At 43.3% G+C, this 17,633-nt stretch overlaps 2 protein-coding genes across 3 annotated transcripts in view; one reads left to right on the top strand and one right to left on the bottom strand.

Moving 5' to 3' along the window:
* The window catches only part of CDH23 (cadherin related 23), a 514,496-nt gene that overhangs the window by 362,256 nt on the left and 134,607 nt on the right, over positions 1-17,633 (top strand). For both annotated transcript variants that reach the window (XM_037904844.2, XM_043551833.1), the window contains exons 25-27: positions 2,507-2,659; positions 5,278-5,391; positions 6,919-7,067. In XM_037904844.2, coding sequence (XP_037760772.2) covers positions 2,507-2,659; positions 5,278-5,391; positions 6,919-7,067 — 416 coding nt within the window. The remainder of the gene's footprint in view (positions 1-2,506; positions 2,660-5,277; positions 5,392-6,918; positions 7,068-17,633) is intronic.
* VSIR (V-set immunoregulatory receptor) overlaps positions 10,499-17,633 on the bottom strand; it is an 87,960-nt gene continuing 80,825 nt past the window's right edge. The window contains exons 11-12 of the transcript XR_006292339.1: positions 17,228-17,327; positions 10,499-13,452 (exon numbers count right to left, since the gene is read on the bottom strand). The gene's annotated coding sequence lies outside the window, so the exon portion shown is untranslated. The remainder of the gene's footprint in view (positions 13,453-17,227; positions 17,328-17,633) is intronic.

Here is a 17,633-nt window from a genome sequence, read left to right as displayed (position 1 = left end):
CCCAACACCTTCTTTATCCTCTCCATAGGACCTTCCTCCTGATGTCTGATAATGCTTGTATGCCTCAGTCCTCCAACAGTCCGCATTCTCACTCTCAGCTCCTGGTGCCTCTTGCTCCCAGCTCCTCACACGCACACCACAAACTGAAGTGAGCTCCTTTGTAAAACCCAGGTGCCCTGATTAGCCTTCCTTAATTGATTCTAGGAGCTTCTTGATTGGCTGCAGGTGTTCTAATCAGCCTGTCTTAATTGTCTCCAGAAGGTTCCTGATTGTTCTGGAACTTCCCTGTTACCTTACCCAGGGAAAAGGGACCTACTTAGCCTGGGGCTAATATATCTGCCTTCTATTACTCTCCTGTACCCATCTGGCCCGACCCTGTCACAGTGTGTATAATTGGGGTTATGTTTTCCAATGTGCACTATTTTCCACTTACCACCATTGAATTTCATCTTCCATTTTGTCACCAAGTGACCCAGTTTTGTGAGATCCCTTTCTAGCTCTTCACAATCTGCTCTGGACTTAACAATCTTGAGTTATTTTGTATCATCTGCAAATTCTGCCACCTCACTGTTCCACCACTTTTTTCGGATCATTTATGAATATGTTGAACAGCACTGATCCCAGTACAGATCCTTGGGAACCCTGCTATTTACTTCTCTTCATTGTGAAAATTGTCCATTTATTCATATCCTTTATTTCCTACTTTTTAACCAGTTACTGATCCATGAGAGGACCTTCCCTCTTATACCATGACTGCTTGGTTTCCTTAGAAGCCTTTGGTGCAAGAACCTGTTACAGGCTTTCTAAAAGTCCAAGTATGCTATATCCAAGTATGCTATATGCTGGATAACTCTTGTCCACATATTTGTGGTCTCCTTCAAAGAATTCTAATAGATTCGTGAGGCATGATTTCCCTTTACAAAAGCAGTGTTGACTCTTCCCCAGCATATTGTGTTTGTCTCTATGTCTGATAATTCTGATCTTTACTATAGTTTCAACCAATTTGTCTGGTTGACAAAAGTTAGGCTTAACAGGCTGAAATTGCCAGGATCGCCTATGGAGCCTTTTTTAAAAACAAGTGTTACATTAGCTACCCTCCAGTCATCTGGCACAGAGGCTGATTCAAGTGATAGGTTACATTCAACACTTAGCAGTTCTGCAGTTTCATATCTGAGGTCCTTGAAAACTCTTGGGTGAATACCGTCTGGTCCTCGTGACTTATTACTGTTTAATGTATCAGTTTGTTCCAAAACCACCTCTGTTGCCACCTTGGTATGGAACAGTTCCTCAGATTTGTCACCTAAAAAGAATAGCTCACCTGTGGGAATCTCCCCCATATCCTCTGCAGGGAAAACCGATGCAAAGAATTAGTTTAGCTTCTCTTCAATTACCTAGTCTTCTTTGAGTGCTCGCTTAGCACCTCGAGCATCCAGTGGCCCCACTGACGGTTCAGCAGCCTTTCTGCTGCAGATGTACCTTAAAAACAAAATTGCTGTTAGTTGTTGTGTCCTTAGATAGTTGCTCTTCAAATTCTTTCTTGGCCTGCCTCGTTATACTTCTGACTTGCCAGAGTTTATGCTCCTTTCTATTTTCCTTACTAGTATTTGACTTCCAATTTTTAAAGGATGCCTTTTTACCTCTAACTGCCTGGTTCACTCTGCTGTTTCGCCATGGTGGCATTTTTAGTTTTTTTAGTTTTTTGGTCCTCTTACAGTTTGATGTATTTTTGCTTGTTTATTTTAATCTGGTGCATAGGTTTAGTATGAACCTCTATTAAGGTGTTTTTAAATAGTCTCCATGTAATTTGCAGACATTTCATCCTTGTGACTCTTCCTTCTCATTTCCATTTAACTAGCCTCCTCATTTTTGTGTGGCTCCCCTTTTTGAAGTTAAATTCTATGGTGGTGAATCTATTTGGCATTTTTCTCCCTACAAGGGTGTTACATTTAATTACATTGTTGTGCCTAGAGCCTACGATAAACATGATTAAGAAATGAGAAAAGAAATAACCCCACAGTTCCTTCAGTCCAGTGTGTGGCAGGATCTTTGTCTGCACCTATAGCCCCAGCATCCTCTCTGCCATGCACCAGGAGCTGGCTAGGCCATCTACCTCTAGGCCCCAGATTCTCTTCCCTCCTGTCCTGGGAAGCAATGGGGACTGTCTCTGTATGTCTGTCCCTCAGAATGTCTCCTGCCCTGTGCTGATTGAGAATCTACTTGTACTGTAAACTCTTGTATGCCTTTCAGGGCAGGAATGGTATTTTCATTTTGTGTTTGTACAGCACCTAACACAATGGGGCCCTGATCCTGAGTGGCACCTCTAGGCAACCCCTCAATACAAATAATAAATAACAATAAAGGAATTGTAAAAATGGAAAGTTCAGGACAATCACCAGTGAAGGGATGAGTTTGAGAGGTTGGTAGTTGGCAGTGGCCTTTTAAGAACAGCAGACTCGACTGGGTGCATAGGCAAGGGGCATACTTGACCCTCCGCTGTCTGTTACAGTTCTGGATGTGAATGACGAGAACCCCACCTTCTTCCCAGCTGTCTACAACGTCTCCCTACTTGAGAACATACGCCGGGACTTCAAAGTGGTCCGTCTGAACTGCACTGATGCTGATGTGGGTCTGAATGCTGAGCTCAGTTACTTCATCACTGGTACCAAATATTTCTACGCTTTCTTATCTCTGATATATCTTGGCTGTGCCGTTAATCTCTGTGCAGTGGAGAACACCAGTCCATCCTTAGACCTGTTCCAGAGTCATGATGCAAAGCACTGTGGGTAAAACATATGCAAATCAGTCAGCCAAAAGGGCTTTTCATCCTGCTGTTGCTTTGCAAGGCTGATTTGCTTACATTTTCCTATGTTGCTTTGCAAATGACTGAAAAACTGTTTGAGGCTGAGAATTATCTATGCTTCATCAACCTGAAAGCGTAATCAGCTGTGTGTGTCTGCGCAACATGAGCATGAGGGCTTGAAGCAGGAATTGTTGGTCTCCTTTGCAAGGTCAGGTGAAGCATTGCCAAGGGAGCTGTATTCAGGCAGGCATGGAAGATGACATCTCTTACTCCACCTTTTCATGTTCTCTGTATATACATATATTTCTTCTTACTATATGTTCCATTCTATGCATCCGATGAAGTGAGCTGTAGGCCATGAAAGCTTATCCTCTAATAAATTTGTTAGTCTCCTGTTCTTTTTGACATGAAAATGTGCCGCCTCCTATCTCGTAGGGCACGGTTGATATAGCTGTTAGATTCAGGTCCCTTTCCACTCCCATTTTTCTGGAATACTCCGGTCATAACTCCAACTATACCTAGCACTGAGTAGACCCAACCCTCTGGAGGGGAGGCACAAGCCGCAGCTGGTCACAACTTCCAGTGACACCCAGGGATGGGGAAATAGACATTTGAGACTCCTTATTAAGATGGCTCCACCCCCATGGAGTAGTGGAAATGCTGGCAATGGCATGGGGACAGAGGAGCTAGGGGGAGTGTGAATGTGCTGATGTGTTCTGTATGGGAGAGGTGAAGAAGGATGTTTTGGTTTGCAGAGGTGGCACGTGTCTATTTGATGGCAATGTTTTTGTGGTGTTTGTAGATGTTATTGGAGATGGTGCTCTCTGAGGAGTTTGCTGTGTGGTTTTGATATACAAGACAGAAAGTTTGTTGTTCATGCTTCTGAAAAGCTTTGGAATGATGTTCCACACTTAAGCTCTGCTCTCTCCAGAGGTTCCAAACATTGTGCATTATCGCCCTCTTCTGTACAGAAGTGAGGATGATGCCCCAAATTTGTATTAGCTTTAGCTGTTAAGTAGTCCCATCCTTTAGCCGGGATAGAAGTGCTGTACCTGCATTACTTCTCTGCATTCTTCTTATACATTCTGATTCTCACTCATATGTTTTTGGCTGAAATCAGAACCAGAACTCTTTCCAGGTCTCCCCCTGCCACATCTTGCCTCTCAGCATCATGAAAGCAAGAGGATTGGCTGAGTGCAGCTGTGAGATATGCGACTAAGTCATAAGGCACAATTCATTTAAAGTGCATTTATGGTTGGAAGCATGTCTGTAAAAATAGCACTTTCTTATACAAAATACCGTATCCCCCCCTCCGAGGTTGTATCCACTCCCATTACTGAAACAAACATGCTTTTGTTTCTGTTAATACTGCAGAGCCAACAGTGTGATGGGAGAGCAAACTGGATTCATCATCAAAATAGTCAGTTGAGTTCTAGTTGCAGAATCTCTAATACTGAAAGTGAAGAAAAAGGCCAAAAATAAACCCCACAACTTGGTCTTCACATCCCAAGCTGAGTTTTCTGCACCTGCAGTTAAAAAAAAAATCCCTTCCAGTACTTTGACTTGCAAAGTGAGCACATGTGACTTGGACATGAAGAGGGAAACACAGAGAAACCAGTAACATCACATTATGATCACTCTTCTTACTATAGCTGCACTGTGTTTTGTCCCACAGTCCCTATGGTCCAGCAAGAAAAAAAAATACGTATGTGTTTCCCCATGGACACTATGAAAATTGTATGAAATGACCTACTTTTCTTCAGAGGCAGAAAGTGTCCATTTTGGCTTTCTTTACTTAGCACAGCATTTCCCATAACCTGTGTTGGGCTGTAACCTGTCTAATAAAGGCCCTGGGCCAGTAGTTCGAGGGATGGGGAAAAGGGAGCCATTTACTTCAGCAGTCATTGGCCTGTTCATTCTTTACCATGTAAAACATTCCCATCCTCTTCGAAAGAGTGCAGATATGGAGTTGTTCTGGTGTATCTGACTGAGTTGCAGATCAGGACATGCTATGTTGGTTTGCATTGATTAACCCATAGCATTGTGACATTTGGTTTGTTACTTGGGTAGCAATGTGTTGCGCTGAGTAGTGTGAGGGATTGAGCTAATTGCATTACATTGGGCAGCCGTGAGGGTTGTGGGAAACGTGCTATGTTTCTTTCAGTTGACATAATTTGGTTGTGTTACCTTATCCAGTATCCTGGAGATTGCTTTCTTCATGTGATCTGGCAGAGTAGGTACAAGACAATGTTGTGCAATAATGATTTTAAAAACATGTCTTCCCAACAGCTCTCAAGAGCCAAACAGCGTAATAATTGTGTTGTCATCCATTAGATGGACCCATAACTAGAAAGCCCTCCTTTGTTTTACTGTGGTGTTTTCCCAATAGAATATACTGGTTAGGTTTCCAGTCACTGTTTAATTTGTGTCTGTTTTCTCGCTCTGTCTTTGAAACATTTTCATTTGCTTTTCTGCAGGTGGAAATCAGGATGGTAAGTTCAGTGTTGGCTTCAGAGATGGTGTGGTCAGAACAGTAGTGAATCTCGACAGAGAAACTATGGCATCATATACCCTAGTCCTGGAGGCCATAGGTAAGGATTTCCCTCAGTTTTTGTTATTCAAGCAATCAATTTAGGTTATATACAAGCCTTCCTTGGGGTGCATTGGAGAGAGAGAGAACTGTCTGTAAGCACCGTGTAAATCAATGTCAGTAGATGTGTTTTAATAATAATGATTCCTGTCCCACTTCTGTTAATATATCTCAGCCCCAGTGTGGAGGGACCTGCCTTTACTGGGTGGCAGGGGGATTCTTTATTTGTGTTCATTCAGTCCAGGGCTTTCCCTGCACTGCTCTACTGTGATCTGGGGGGGAAAGCCCTCCTTCGAGTAAGGAAGCAGTTCAGTCTCTTGTTACTGTATATCCCGCTGTAATGAAAATATTCACTATGGAATTATGGTGAAACAAAATCAGTCTGAAAGTGCCATGCCAAAACCTGATTCACTTTCTGCCAGTTAACACTGAGGAGCCAGCTGGCATGATCAAAGGAACTCAGTGCCAACTATTTTCTGGCCATTATCACCAAGGGCTTACAGTGCTGTGTTAGTTTATAAGAGCCTTGGCATTCTTTGGAAGGGGAGATAAATGTCAAGGTAGGAATTTTCTATAGACCACAAAACTGTTGGAATGCATGTGAAAACCAGATGATATAGGGGGCGGAACAATATTGGGAGACCAGCAGTTCCCAGTGTTTGCAGCTGTGGATAATATTATCTCCCTCTTATGGATTTTGGCCCTCTTTTAGCTACAGAAGCAGGGGGAACTCCTCTGTCTCCTTCCATCTCCAAAGAACCCCATGCAGGGTTACGCTGGCATTTGGTAATACAAGTCAGCTGGATATTTGGTGACCATTTCTGAAATAACAAAGAATAAGCACTGATCCTCAGGCAGTTATCAGAGTGTCTGTCTTTCTAAGTTGCCAGGTCTCCTGGCCCCCAGTTTTCTGTATTTAAAACTGATAATTGTTAAGGTATGTTTTTAAAAATATATTAAATTATTATTTCTCATTGCTCATGGTAACCCCTTGGAGTCTTGAAACCAAACTGCATTTTCATGCCATCATTTTGTTTCCTGCATTGTCATGCATATTGATTTATGCTGCTGCATCAGAGCTGGGCATCTGATGCTGTTTTCCTATTTTTCTTTTGGTTAATTGAAAAAGAACATTTGCCTTAAAAAGGAAAAATAATTGCATGGATTTTGAAATTGCACAGAAGATGAAGAAGAAAAGAGAGTTTGGGGGCAGAGATAGAGAAAATGTGGGCCTCTTTCTTTTCACAGTTTCTGTTTAATGGATGATTAATTGGGCATTCCGTGTAGAATATAGATGTGCATGCATTTTTTATGATGCCATAGTCTGTTTCCCTGTGGAAGGTGTGGCAGAACTGGAGCTCCCTCATTTGTGGCCCACCTCTTGGCGTAAGAAGAGGAAAGGCCTTTTCATCTTGTAGAAATGTAATCCTCAACGAATAGTCAACAGCCAACAAGAGAAGTATGTGCTTCCTATCTGTGAGAAGGAAAGAGGTGAGATGGACCACCTTGTGTTTTCTATTCTTCACAGACAATGGCCCCACAGGGAACAGGCGGACTGGGACAGCCACCGTGCACATCACTGTACTAGATGTCAATGACAATCGGCCTATCTTCCTTCAGAGCAGTTACGAGGCCAGTGTACCTGAGAACATCCCAGACTCCAGCAGCATAGTGCAGGCATGTATCCCTCCTGCCCTCAGGCTCCAAAGGAAGAGTGTTACTGTGTGAAAGAGAATCTCACCTCCCTTCCCTCTTGCCACGTTCTGACTGTTAGCTGGAAAGACAAAGATGTACAGAACTTAACAGGTCTTTCCACCTCTGGCTATGATCCATCTCCCTGCTAGTCTAGGATTATTCCATACTGTATACTCACTAGCCAGACCTTCCTCTCCTTTGATGGACTAAAAACACCAGAGAGAGGTTGGGAGAAAGTAAGCTGGGCAAGTGAAGTCATTCATTTTTTGGATGCTGAGCAAGGCAGGGAATGGAAGGGTACCCTGGAAGAGAAAAAACAGGAAACTGCTTTACCCCACTTCTTGAGGGAAAAAAAAACTCTGCTTGTGAAAGCTTCTTCTTTTCTCTTTCTTTGGCCTTTCTTCTCTTTCCCGCCCAGCTGGTATATGTGGCTACGGACATAGCAGCAGTAGAGCTGCACTCTGCAAGTTTCCATTCTGCTTGGGTAAAGTAACATTTTCCATGGTGAGATAGGAAAGGAGACAGGCCTCAATAGCAGGCAGCTAGTGCCACAGTACAGAGCCGCTTTCATTGCAACACTGGCTGAGGCTGCAGTGTCTTTTCTCTCCTCCCAGTGAGCTAACAGGCTGAGAGGATATAGAAATCTTCAAAGAGAGAGAGAGAGAGAAGGGTTTGGAGTCTCATTTTTATTTTTGTTTCCCCTTTGGAACTAGCCATCAGTAGAGCTGAATGGCTGAATGAGCTGGGGAATGAATGCATGTATTCACTCAGCCTCTGAGGGTTTCCAACCTCACTTCAAATCCAAATGTTTTCTGGAGCGGGCACCAAGGAGTCTTTGCAGTATGCTCTGTGAGGCCTTCTTATGTCTTTAATGCATCTCTTAGTGCTGGAAAAGGGGCAGTGAGGTGACAGGGCTTTGTCCCTGTCACGTGGAGGAGAAGGAGATGGCAAATTGATTCACTGGGGAAAAAAATAGTGGAGACTTTCACCTGTTGGTCACTAGTTGAATCCCACCCAGGTTGGTAGTAACTGAAAGTCACTATCATCTGATGGCCCTTATCAAAGGTGCCATCTGTGAAAGGAGTTCCGTCTGAGTAATTCCTAGTGGACATGTAACCCTACAGAAAAAAAATCACCACAAATGGTGCTCTTGTTTGTCTGAATTTTAGCTTTTTATGTGCCTGGTTCTGGGTTATGCTGAATGGCTTTGCTGTGCCTTAGCTATGCTGCAGTATTATTTCTGATGTGTGGGTAGTTTTTAAATTATGCCAGTGTGTTCAGAGCATAACAGTTGGTTCCCTTTTTATTCTGTGCATATACATCTAGATACATAGGTAGAGAATCCGAAGGTTGAATAGGCCTGGAGACTAAGTTGCTCTTTTACCCGAGAGCTGATCCCTCTAGATCAGTGCCAAGTCACGTTACCAGGGCAGAGTGGGAAGAAGTACTGGGCTCTGTTGCTGCCCATGTTGTGCCTGATCTCTGAATTCATATGGGACCCTGCTCTCCAGGCTGTCAATTCAGCTCCACATCCAGAAGCAAACTATTTTAAAAGATATAATCAGTAAAAAATGGATGACTCCAGCCTTTACCCCCCGTGGACAAAGGGGAAGAGATTGCAAAGCATGTCTGATTGCCTTGAGGGAATAATGAAGACACCCTTAGTTATGGAGCTGGTAACCAGTCTGTACTTGGACACCTGTAACACCCAGGTTCTTATGGGTAAGGGTGGAAACATCCCTCTCTCAAGTGTGTGTTCACATACACCTGCAGACTCCTCTTTGACCTCCCATTTCCAGGCAAAGGCCAAGAATTATAATGCTGCACTCAAGCCCCATGAAGCTCTCTTGTAATGCATTTTCTTTCCACCTGTCCTGATCTTAGGGTTGGCTAGGAGGCAAACCAGCCCCGGTGAAGTTAGAGCAGCCTCTAACTTCCAGGGACTGGGGACTGTTCTGCTGGCACAGGATTGCTGAAGTACATTGTATTCCATCTCTGCCCCTGCTGCACTGGCCACACCCTCTGTACCAGGAAGTGAGGAGCAAGTGGTATAAAGCTCCCTGTGCAAGTTTTTCAGGGCTGAGCATTCTCCCATACAAGGGGAATCCTCAGTTTCCCACATAGACCTGACTACAGGCTTCTTTTGTGCCACTCTGGAAGCACAAAGGAATCTTGGTGGGTGCCAAGGACTTTCCCCCCATCTTTGTAACCAGCCCTCTCCCTTCTGGAGGAGCAGCCACAGCATTAACTTTCTGCTTCAGGGTAATGTAGTGATGCTGTTCAGACCCCCTACGGGAATTCATGTAGTCTGCGCAATCCCATAACTTAACGCTATTTTCATTCATTTGATGGATTTGATCTGGATGAGCATAGACTGGCCATACTTTACCTTCAAAATGTGTGTTTTACTTTGTTTTTCCTTATCAAACTTGCCAGGCCCCTGTCTCATCACGCAGATTAGCCCCTTTTGGTGAGTTTGAAACAAAAATATGTTTGCAAATCAAAAGATGTTTTTAAACAGAAAGAATATACATGCTTGACAATTGCCCTGTGTTTATGCAGAAACTGTTCTGATTGCCTGTCTTTTGATAATAACATATTGTGGAGCAACGCAATAATAACTAGGAAACGAAACTGAACCTGGTAGTCACAGCTTTCCTACAGAAGACAATACAATGTTTTCTAAAATACTCCCTGAAATGAAATGCACATAAAAGTCTGGAAAGGAAAGAAGGTGGTAATCCCAGAGAATTTGCCTGTAAAACAGGCTTTAATGACCTTCTAGGAAAGCTTGTTTTCCCTGAAACAAAACCAAAGGGAAATGAAATACATTAAACTGGGTTTAAATGATGTCAGAGTGATGATATAAACAAACCCAGGAAACAAATAATTTTGTGGGTTTAGTTTAAAATAAATGTTCACAGCTGAGTAAGTTAAAGAAGATGCATTCTCCTTTCCCTTAATGTTTCCCCGTGTTTTAAATTGTGTGTCATGAACCCTTCGGGCTAAATGAGAACCTAGCAGTTCTCATTGTTCTCAAGATGCTAGGTGGAAAGAGCACGTCTCCATTGCTAGGCACTGAGCACTTTTGAAAATATGGCCACTTCATTTAAGTAGCTAAATGGGAGCTGCCGGGTGTGGAGCTTTTTGGAAAACCTGTCCCTAAGAGACAAACGTGCTATTTTTATTTATACTGCTCTTTTTAGAGAGTTTCTTTGGGAAAGGGAAGGTAGATTACCGTGCTAGTCATATGTCCTTTACAGCAGAAATGAGGGGCTCATCCTTGCACAGCCAACTTGCCAGTGGTTGAAACCCTCCAGAGTCCCTTTTAATGCATTCACAAGCATGTTTACCTGAACCTGCTGCTTATTTATTGAAGCGGTTTTTCAGCAGACATTTGTGGAGTCCATGATTACATATAATCGTATAACAACCTACAGATTGTATCACGGGGATGAGTACATAGACATTACATGGTGAACAGAGAGTGAGTACAGTGGAGCTTATTTAGCACACACCTGCTTAGGAATAGGCCAGCTGAGAGAAGACATTTTCCAGGCACAAACTCCAAACCATTACGGAATTATAATGATGCCCCAGTTCCAGAATAAACCAGCTAAAAGAATAAGCTTATAAGGACACAAAAATGTAAAATACAATAGAAAACATAAAGGAATACATCTGCTTAAAAGGACTACACGTCAATTCAGGAAATACACTTCTGTAATAGATTTACCCTGGGTCACTCATCTTAGACGCAGTGTTTGTTAGCCAGTGAGATTGTTGCTCTCTTGCCCAAGTCATTTGATACAGATGTTACATGACTTACCCAATGTTCTTCAAAAGAAACCAAGCAGCACCTTCTAACCAGGGAGGGATAGCTCAGTGGTTTGACCATTGGCCCGCTAAACCCAGGGTTGTGAGTTCAATTCTTGAGGGGGCCATTTAGGGATCTGAGGCAAAAATTGGGGATTGGTCCTGCTTTGAGCAGGGGGTTGGACCACATGACCTCCTGAGGTCCCTTCTAACCCTGATATTCTGTGATTCTAAGCTATCTGTGAAATCTTCCCATGGGTGTCATTTGGACCTACCCCTTTCAGACCAGAAAACAGCAACCCTGAATATTTTAATTGCAATATTCAAGACACATATTAAAACTGAAGTAACACCATTTCACATCCTCTTCCACCCATCCTCAAGCTCCATTTCTCAGTGCGTCCCAGAAAGGGGCATCGTTAGTGGTTAAAAGACAAAAGGTCCCAGGGACACCCGTGTTAGAAATTCTCAAGGCTTCCAGCAGAAATGCTTAGAATAGCATGTATTTCACTTTCCTTACTAGTATTAAAGGCTAGTGCTTAATGCAGACGATGCAAATAAGTGAGCCCTCAAGAAAATGTTTGAATTTGGTGAATATGGGGGGAGGATGGGGGTTAATAAACTCCCTATTCTCTGTGACCTAGAGAGGGATCCAGTTTCCCCACTAGTTTTTTCCCTTCTTTGTCTTCTCCCTCACAACGCGCAGGGGCCCTCCACCACAGAGTGTGCTCAAACAGCACCATTTGGAGCCCAGCTTGTATGTCCTTGTTTTAAAATGGCACACGTGTTGCAAGTGAGGATTGAAGGACATTATTGTTTCCTAGAAAACATCCAGACTGACACAATGTCAGCATGTTATGTTTTTACGCAAGGTGGCAGTGATGTATCACAGCACTGTGGGGTGGCATGGGTGGGGGGATGTGACACAGTGGCTCAGCATCAGGCCATGACCTGTTTGTCCCAGAGAACAAACTTTAAAATGGTGGCAGCCCAAGTGCCACTCCTGAATCAGCCATTGCTGAATATTTGAAGGGAGATCTGGTCTGAATGCAACACCTGCAAGGCACTTCCTCCCATCACCTCCTTGCAAATTCAACACAGTGCCTTGCACTGGGTCTGCTTCCCTCCACCTGTACTGGCTCAGGGTATATACAGTGAACTGAACAGGGCCACTTAGCCACAGTCCCACACCTGACTTACAGGGACCATGTGCTGCTTCATAAGTAAAATAGTTGTGTTTGGGGTCTTTATCTGACTTTGGCAAAACCTTTGAGAGCTTCTATTCTCCATGAACTAAGAGCTGTAATGGCTAAGGCCTGGTCTGCACTAGGAAATTAGGTCGTTATAACTATGTTGCTCAGGGGTGTGAAAAATCCATACCCCTGAGTGACACAGTTAAGCCGATATACCCACCCTGACTCTAGACAGCACTGGGTCAATGGGAGAATTCTCCCATCGACCTAGCTACTGCCACTCTGAGAGGCATAGTACCTATGCCAATGGGAGAACCCCTCCTGTTGTTGTACGTTGTGTCTTCACTGAAGCCCTATAGGAATGCAACTGCAGAGGTGCAGCTGTGCCACTGTTGTGGTTTACATGTAGACATACCCTAATGCTTCTGTTAGTGAACAGAGGGCAGATATTTTAACATCAGCATGTGCACCCCTGGGTCTTTATAGTAAAGGAGATGGAGGAAAAACTTCAAACTACCAAAACTTGGAGAAATAGACACCTTAACCCCAGGGAGACACTTTGCAAGGAGCCTTAGAATTAGCGATGCCTTCTGTCAAATGCTTTCCCTAGCAGATGTTGCTGGTCTTATGTCGCTCACTGCTGGTTAGTTCCAGATTGTAGGGTCCCAAAAAACAGTACCACATTGGTGTAATCTGGTTCCATCAGCTGGTCTTTACAAACTTCATGCTCCTACATTGTGGGCTGTGGGACTCCTTTAGAGATTTCCATAGGTACGGGAATTGCTGCCACTCTGCTCTCCCAAGGTCTCTGCCCTGACTCTGTGCTCTGCAAAGTGGTATTGGACGATTTGAGATCTCATTGATAGCAGTGAATGGGGTGTTTGTGCAATGAGATGAGTTGGTGTTTGCAGCAGAATGGTGGAGAAACAGCTGTCACATTTTAGTGGACTCCATGAAGTCCCAGTCCTGGGCGGCTGGTGGCATTCTTGAGCAGGTCCGATGGTGCTGAGAGACAGGCTGGGTCCGCCTGAAGCTGTTTATGGAACGCCTTAGGGAGCCCAGTCGCTTCCAGAACCTTAGCTGTGGTTCACTGGCATCCTCTGGGTGGTAGGGCATGCACTCATGTGGCCCATAGCGGGCCTGGTCGAGTGCTGCTGGTTTGCAGAGAGTGACAAAGATAAGACAGGTAGCCAGGAGGAGAAAGATGCAGATGAGTGCGATGATAATAGGCAAAGGGTCTGGCTTCTCCCCTGGGGGCACGGGACTTAGTAGGACCAACTTGGTGGTGGTTACAAGGAATCCAAGGATACTAGGTGTTGGAGAGGTCTCATTCCCAACATCCTCTGTGTTCATCTTTCCTGCAATGCAGAACATGAACAGAAATAAGGTGATTTAAACTATTACCATCTAGAAGCGGTTCCATAGCTGTTGTAAAATTGACTGATGGCCTCAGGCCACAGAGGTGTGCACATCAGCAACACCACCCTCATGACTGGTGCCAGTTGGCACTGACGTGCGTAACGTCAGCAAGGAGGACTACGACGACTTGGGATTAGAAGTGGAATGACCTTCTTATCCTTAGAGGATGGTTCCTCCAGAACTGGGCTGAGGCACATCAGTACTCCAGCGTGTGAGATTCATGTCATATATGTGTTCCTTGGATAAAGAGAAGACTTCAGTTTGCCAGGCTGCCAGCCCAGCACCTTTCATCAGTACTAAAATGCACCTAAAAACATGATGCAGGAAGCTTCCACTGGCCCCAGTAAAAGTGAGGGTAGGTGAAGTTTCCATGAGGCCCATCATCACATGGGCAAAGTGCACGTCTTCTCATTCCACTCGTAACTCTGACACCTTCTAACAAGCAGCTGGCTTTTTATTTTTAGTCAATTAAATGACCCTGGCTGACAGTCCAGAGTTTGGACTCTCTAGAAATGGAAGTACAGGGCTGCAAGCCTGTGTCATAAGGTTATGGAACTGTTTGTTCCAAGACACCAGTAAGGACAGTGCAACAAAAGGTGGGATTTAGATCTATTAAATACAGTTTCTGTGCACTGAACTAAAATACAGATATATATAAAACAACAGAGCCCCCTGACAGGAATATCCGTTAAAGGGAATATATAGTCACATATTGGTACGTGGAGCAAAACACACCCCTCCCGCATTGCCCTGGGTAATTAGCGTGTCACATCTCTAGTGCTGCTATTCCAGTGGAACTCCATTATATAAAGCTCAGCAGCGAAGTGTAAGTAAGGGAATACTAGAGCTGGTCGAAACATTTCCATCAAAACATTTTTAAACAGAGAATGTCTTTTTGATTCATCAGAATTTTTCACCAAATATAATTGGGGGGAGGTTTGGACAATTTTGGGATTTTTTTCAGTGAAACTCCAGAAAATGTTGCTACCAAGGCCATTCTAAAGGCATTTAGTACAACCATGCAGCTATGTGAACTCATTCTCAAACACTCATTTTAACATTCAGATGTATTTCTTTTCATCACTGAGCTGCTTGGATTTTCAAGAAATATAAGGGCTGGGTAAATATTTTTTAAATTATTATTAATTGGTTTATTATAATTATATTACAGTAGCCCTGAGAAGCCCCAACACAGTCAGTAATACATGAGGCCACATGGTGAACAAGGAGGAGAAAACAAAATCTTGAATAAGCAGTTCATTAAGTGAGGACTGTCTATCCTGTGCACTGAATGGGGCAGGGTTGCTGTGGAAAAAAATAGTTTGTGATCATGTCATTTAAGACTCTCAATAATGCATATACACAGGCAACCTTAATTCTGGCATTTTTTGATTTTGAGTGCTAGACTTTGCAAACTTAGTAATGTTATTTTAATGTAGTTTTATGGATAATGTCCTTGTTTTTTTTAAAAAAAAAAAAACAAACTGAAAAAACAGAAATTCCATCATGTGGCATCAAAATGACACCCACATGCATTGTCAGCAGGGGTGGATCAACCGTGTGGACCTGAACTAACTGATAGCAATAGTAGGTTGTCATTCAATATGTGGACGAGCAGAAGAGGGAGATGGGACTCTTTGACAGGGGGTTTCATCGCTATTACTGCGATTTTTTGAAAAGCTTATAACATGGCCAAATCAATGCAGATTTCCATAGGGATGGCAAAGGCACAATCCCTGACAGAAAGGCCATCTCCTGCCAAATTTCAAGTCCCTGCTCCAAACGGGAGCTAGAGCTTTTCAAAGAAAAGGTCTCAAGAATTTAACATGAGCAAAACAATGTACTTTTCCATAGCCTCATTCCCAGAAATGGCTGATCCATTTTGGCTGAAATTTTCCAAACAAATTCAGTCTGAGGCAGACATCCAGTATGAAAAATGTCAGCCCAGATGGTTGAAGTTTGACAAACTTATAAGTAAGTGAAAACAGCAACTTATAATGCAAAATGCCTGGTACACTTAATAATAGGCAATGCTGCCCCCCTGCCTATAATAAGCAAGACAGACAAAGGAAGTACTGTTATCCCCATTTTACAGATGGGGAACTGAGGGACAGAGAGATTCTGTGGTTGTCCAAGGTCACACAGGAAATCTGTGGCAGAGTAAGGAATTGTACCTAGATCTCCTGATCCCGTTCAATGCCTTAGCCACAAGACTATCTTTTTCTCTCTTTATCTTTAGAACCCTGTTTTTCATATCAGGCTAATGAGTTAGTTTCCTTCAAAATTTTTACACCTTAGCCAGCTTATAAAAAAAAAAAAAATTCCCCAGTCATGCCCCCTACACTGAGGACCAGTAAAGAAGTTAGCTTAGGGGCAACTACAGCAGCTTGGTATCACTCAGGAAATCCCCCATGCTAGCGGGATCCTTCACCAGCCATCTAAGCCAGCATTATTGTTGCTTTGCATTGCCAGAGCAGTGCAAAGCAGGCAAAACTGGGCCAACGTCTGACCCACAGCTAAGAGTTAGGCTGCAGTTGGTGGTTTTCAGTGGAATTGCTGGTATCCATTGATAAAGAGGCAACTCCCAGGTGTAAAAGTCAGTGGAGAAACTTAACTATATAATGAATTTATTCAAATGAAAGCTGAATCAAGCAACATGCACAGAACGATATAGGATATTTCCCACATATATCCTTGATGGTTTATCTATGAAGCTAACATTCAAATGGCTGTTTTTATAGAAGCTTGAGGCTTGTACTGTTGAAACAATCATGGTGGACAGTTATCAAGGTGGCTGTAGAGGAGCTATCCAACTCACAGTCTAACTCCCCATTTCTATGAGAGAAGCAGGAAAAGGTGACTATGCTAAGTCATGCTTACTTGCAGCTTTTAGCTTAATCCCTACATCCAATATAGCAAATCCATTCTGCGTGTGAACTACACTATATCCTGACACCAGTGACACTGAGAGTTGGAAAAATATTCTGCTGCATATTTCTACAAAGTTTAAATCACGATTGCAGAATGTTTGCTATGCAAATACTCTAGAATGGCACAATATGCAGTCCTAACATTCTTAAACACGTGAAAATATAAAAATCCACAATTTTTTTAATTGTCTATAAAGTTTTAAGGCATATCTATTAATTATAATAAAAAAGACAACAGCATTTTACATACATACACTCTCTCTCTCTCAATCATTAAGCAATCACATCATATTCCAGCATTAATAATGACTTAACCAACCAGTCCCTCCCTAAAAATACTTGTGGCTGACGGTGTCTATTTAGTATGATGAAGAACATATGGAGAGTGACCAGACTTAAGATTCAATGTACACAGCTATAATGCAGTCCCCCTGTGACACTGTCAGCATCTCATTCCCCTGGATCGCTTCTTAGGCCCATTTATCTTACTAAATGTCATGTCAGATCTGAGGCGGTCCCTTCCCCCATCAATGGAATCCTTTTTTCAGGTTGGTAAGATATGTGTTTGCTTTTGTTTCAGCCTCTGCCCTTCCCGCACCTTCTGGTGGTGGTTCTCATGAAAGGGGTTTATTCACAATTATTTCAGATGGAGAAACTGCCCTCAATACATGTAGGGAAAAGCCACCACATTACCTGTAGTTTCCAAAGCTGCCCTGTTGCAGCCAAAATAGCTCAGACTTCACTTGGAGAGCTCCAAGAAAACCACATGAACCGAATTACCTACACAAGATCAGATTATTTCCTTTAGCACGTGGCAAAGTTGAAAGGTCAGAAGTCCTCTTCACAAAGTTCAGATGTGCTTCTGGAGGTTTCCAGCTGTCTACCTTCAGTGGAAAGATTTTTCATGTTAAAAAAATGCAAACTTTCCAGACTTCACACCCCCTCACCCTGGCATCACTGCAGTGTTACCACAACTCCATTGGAGAAGTGGCTGAGGGCTCCCCAGGGATACCACCAGCATTATTGTCAGTGTTCACCGGAGAGTGACCCAAAGCACTCCTTTCACATGGCCTCAGTGGCAATTCCATTCCCAGCCATCCACGGGGGTGAGGGAGGTTTTGAGTCATGTCCTCCTTCCACTGACTGAGTCAGTTGGGAATCCTTTTGATTTCCAGAGTGGTATTCTCAGC

The sequence above is a fragment of the Chelonia mydas genome, chromosome 7 (genome assembly GCF_015237465.2).
Source record: "Chelonia mydas isolate rCheMyd1 chromosome 7, rCheMyd1.pri.v2, whole genome shotgun sequence".
Taxonomy (NCBI): domain Eukaryota; kingdom Metazoa; phylum Chordata; order Testudines; family Cheloniidae; genus Chelonia; species Chelonia mydas.
This window is presented reverse-complemented; position numbering and strand designations above follow the sequence as displayed.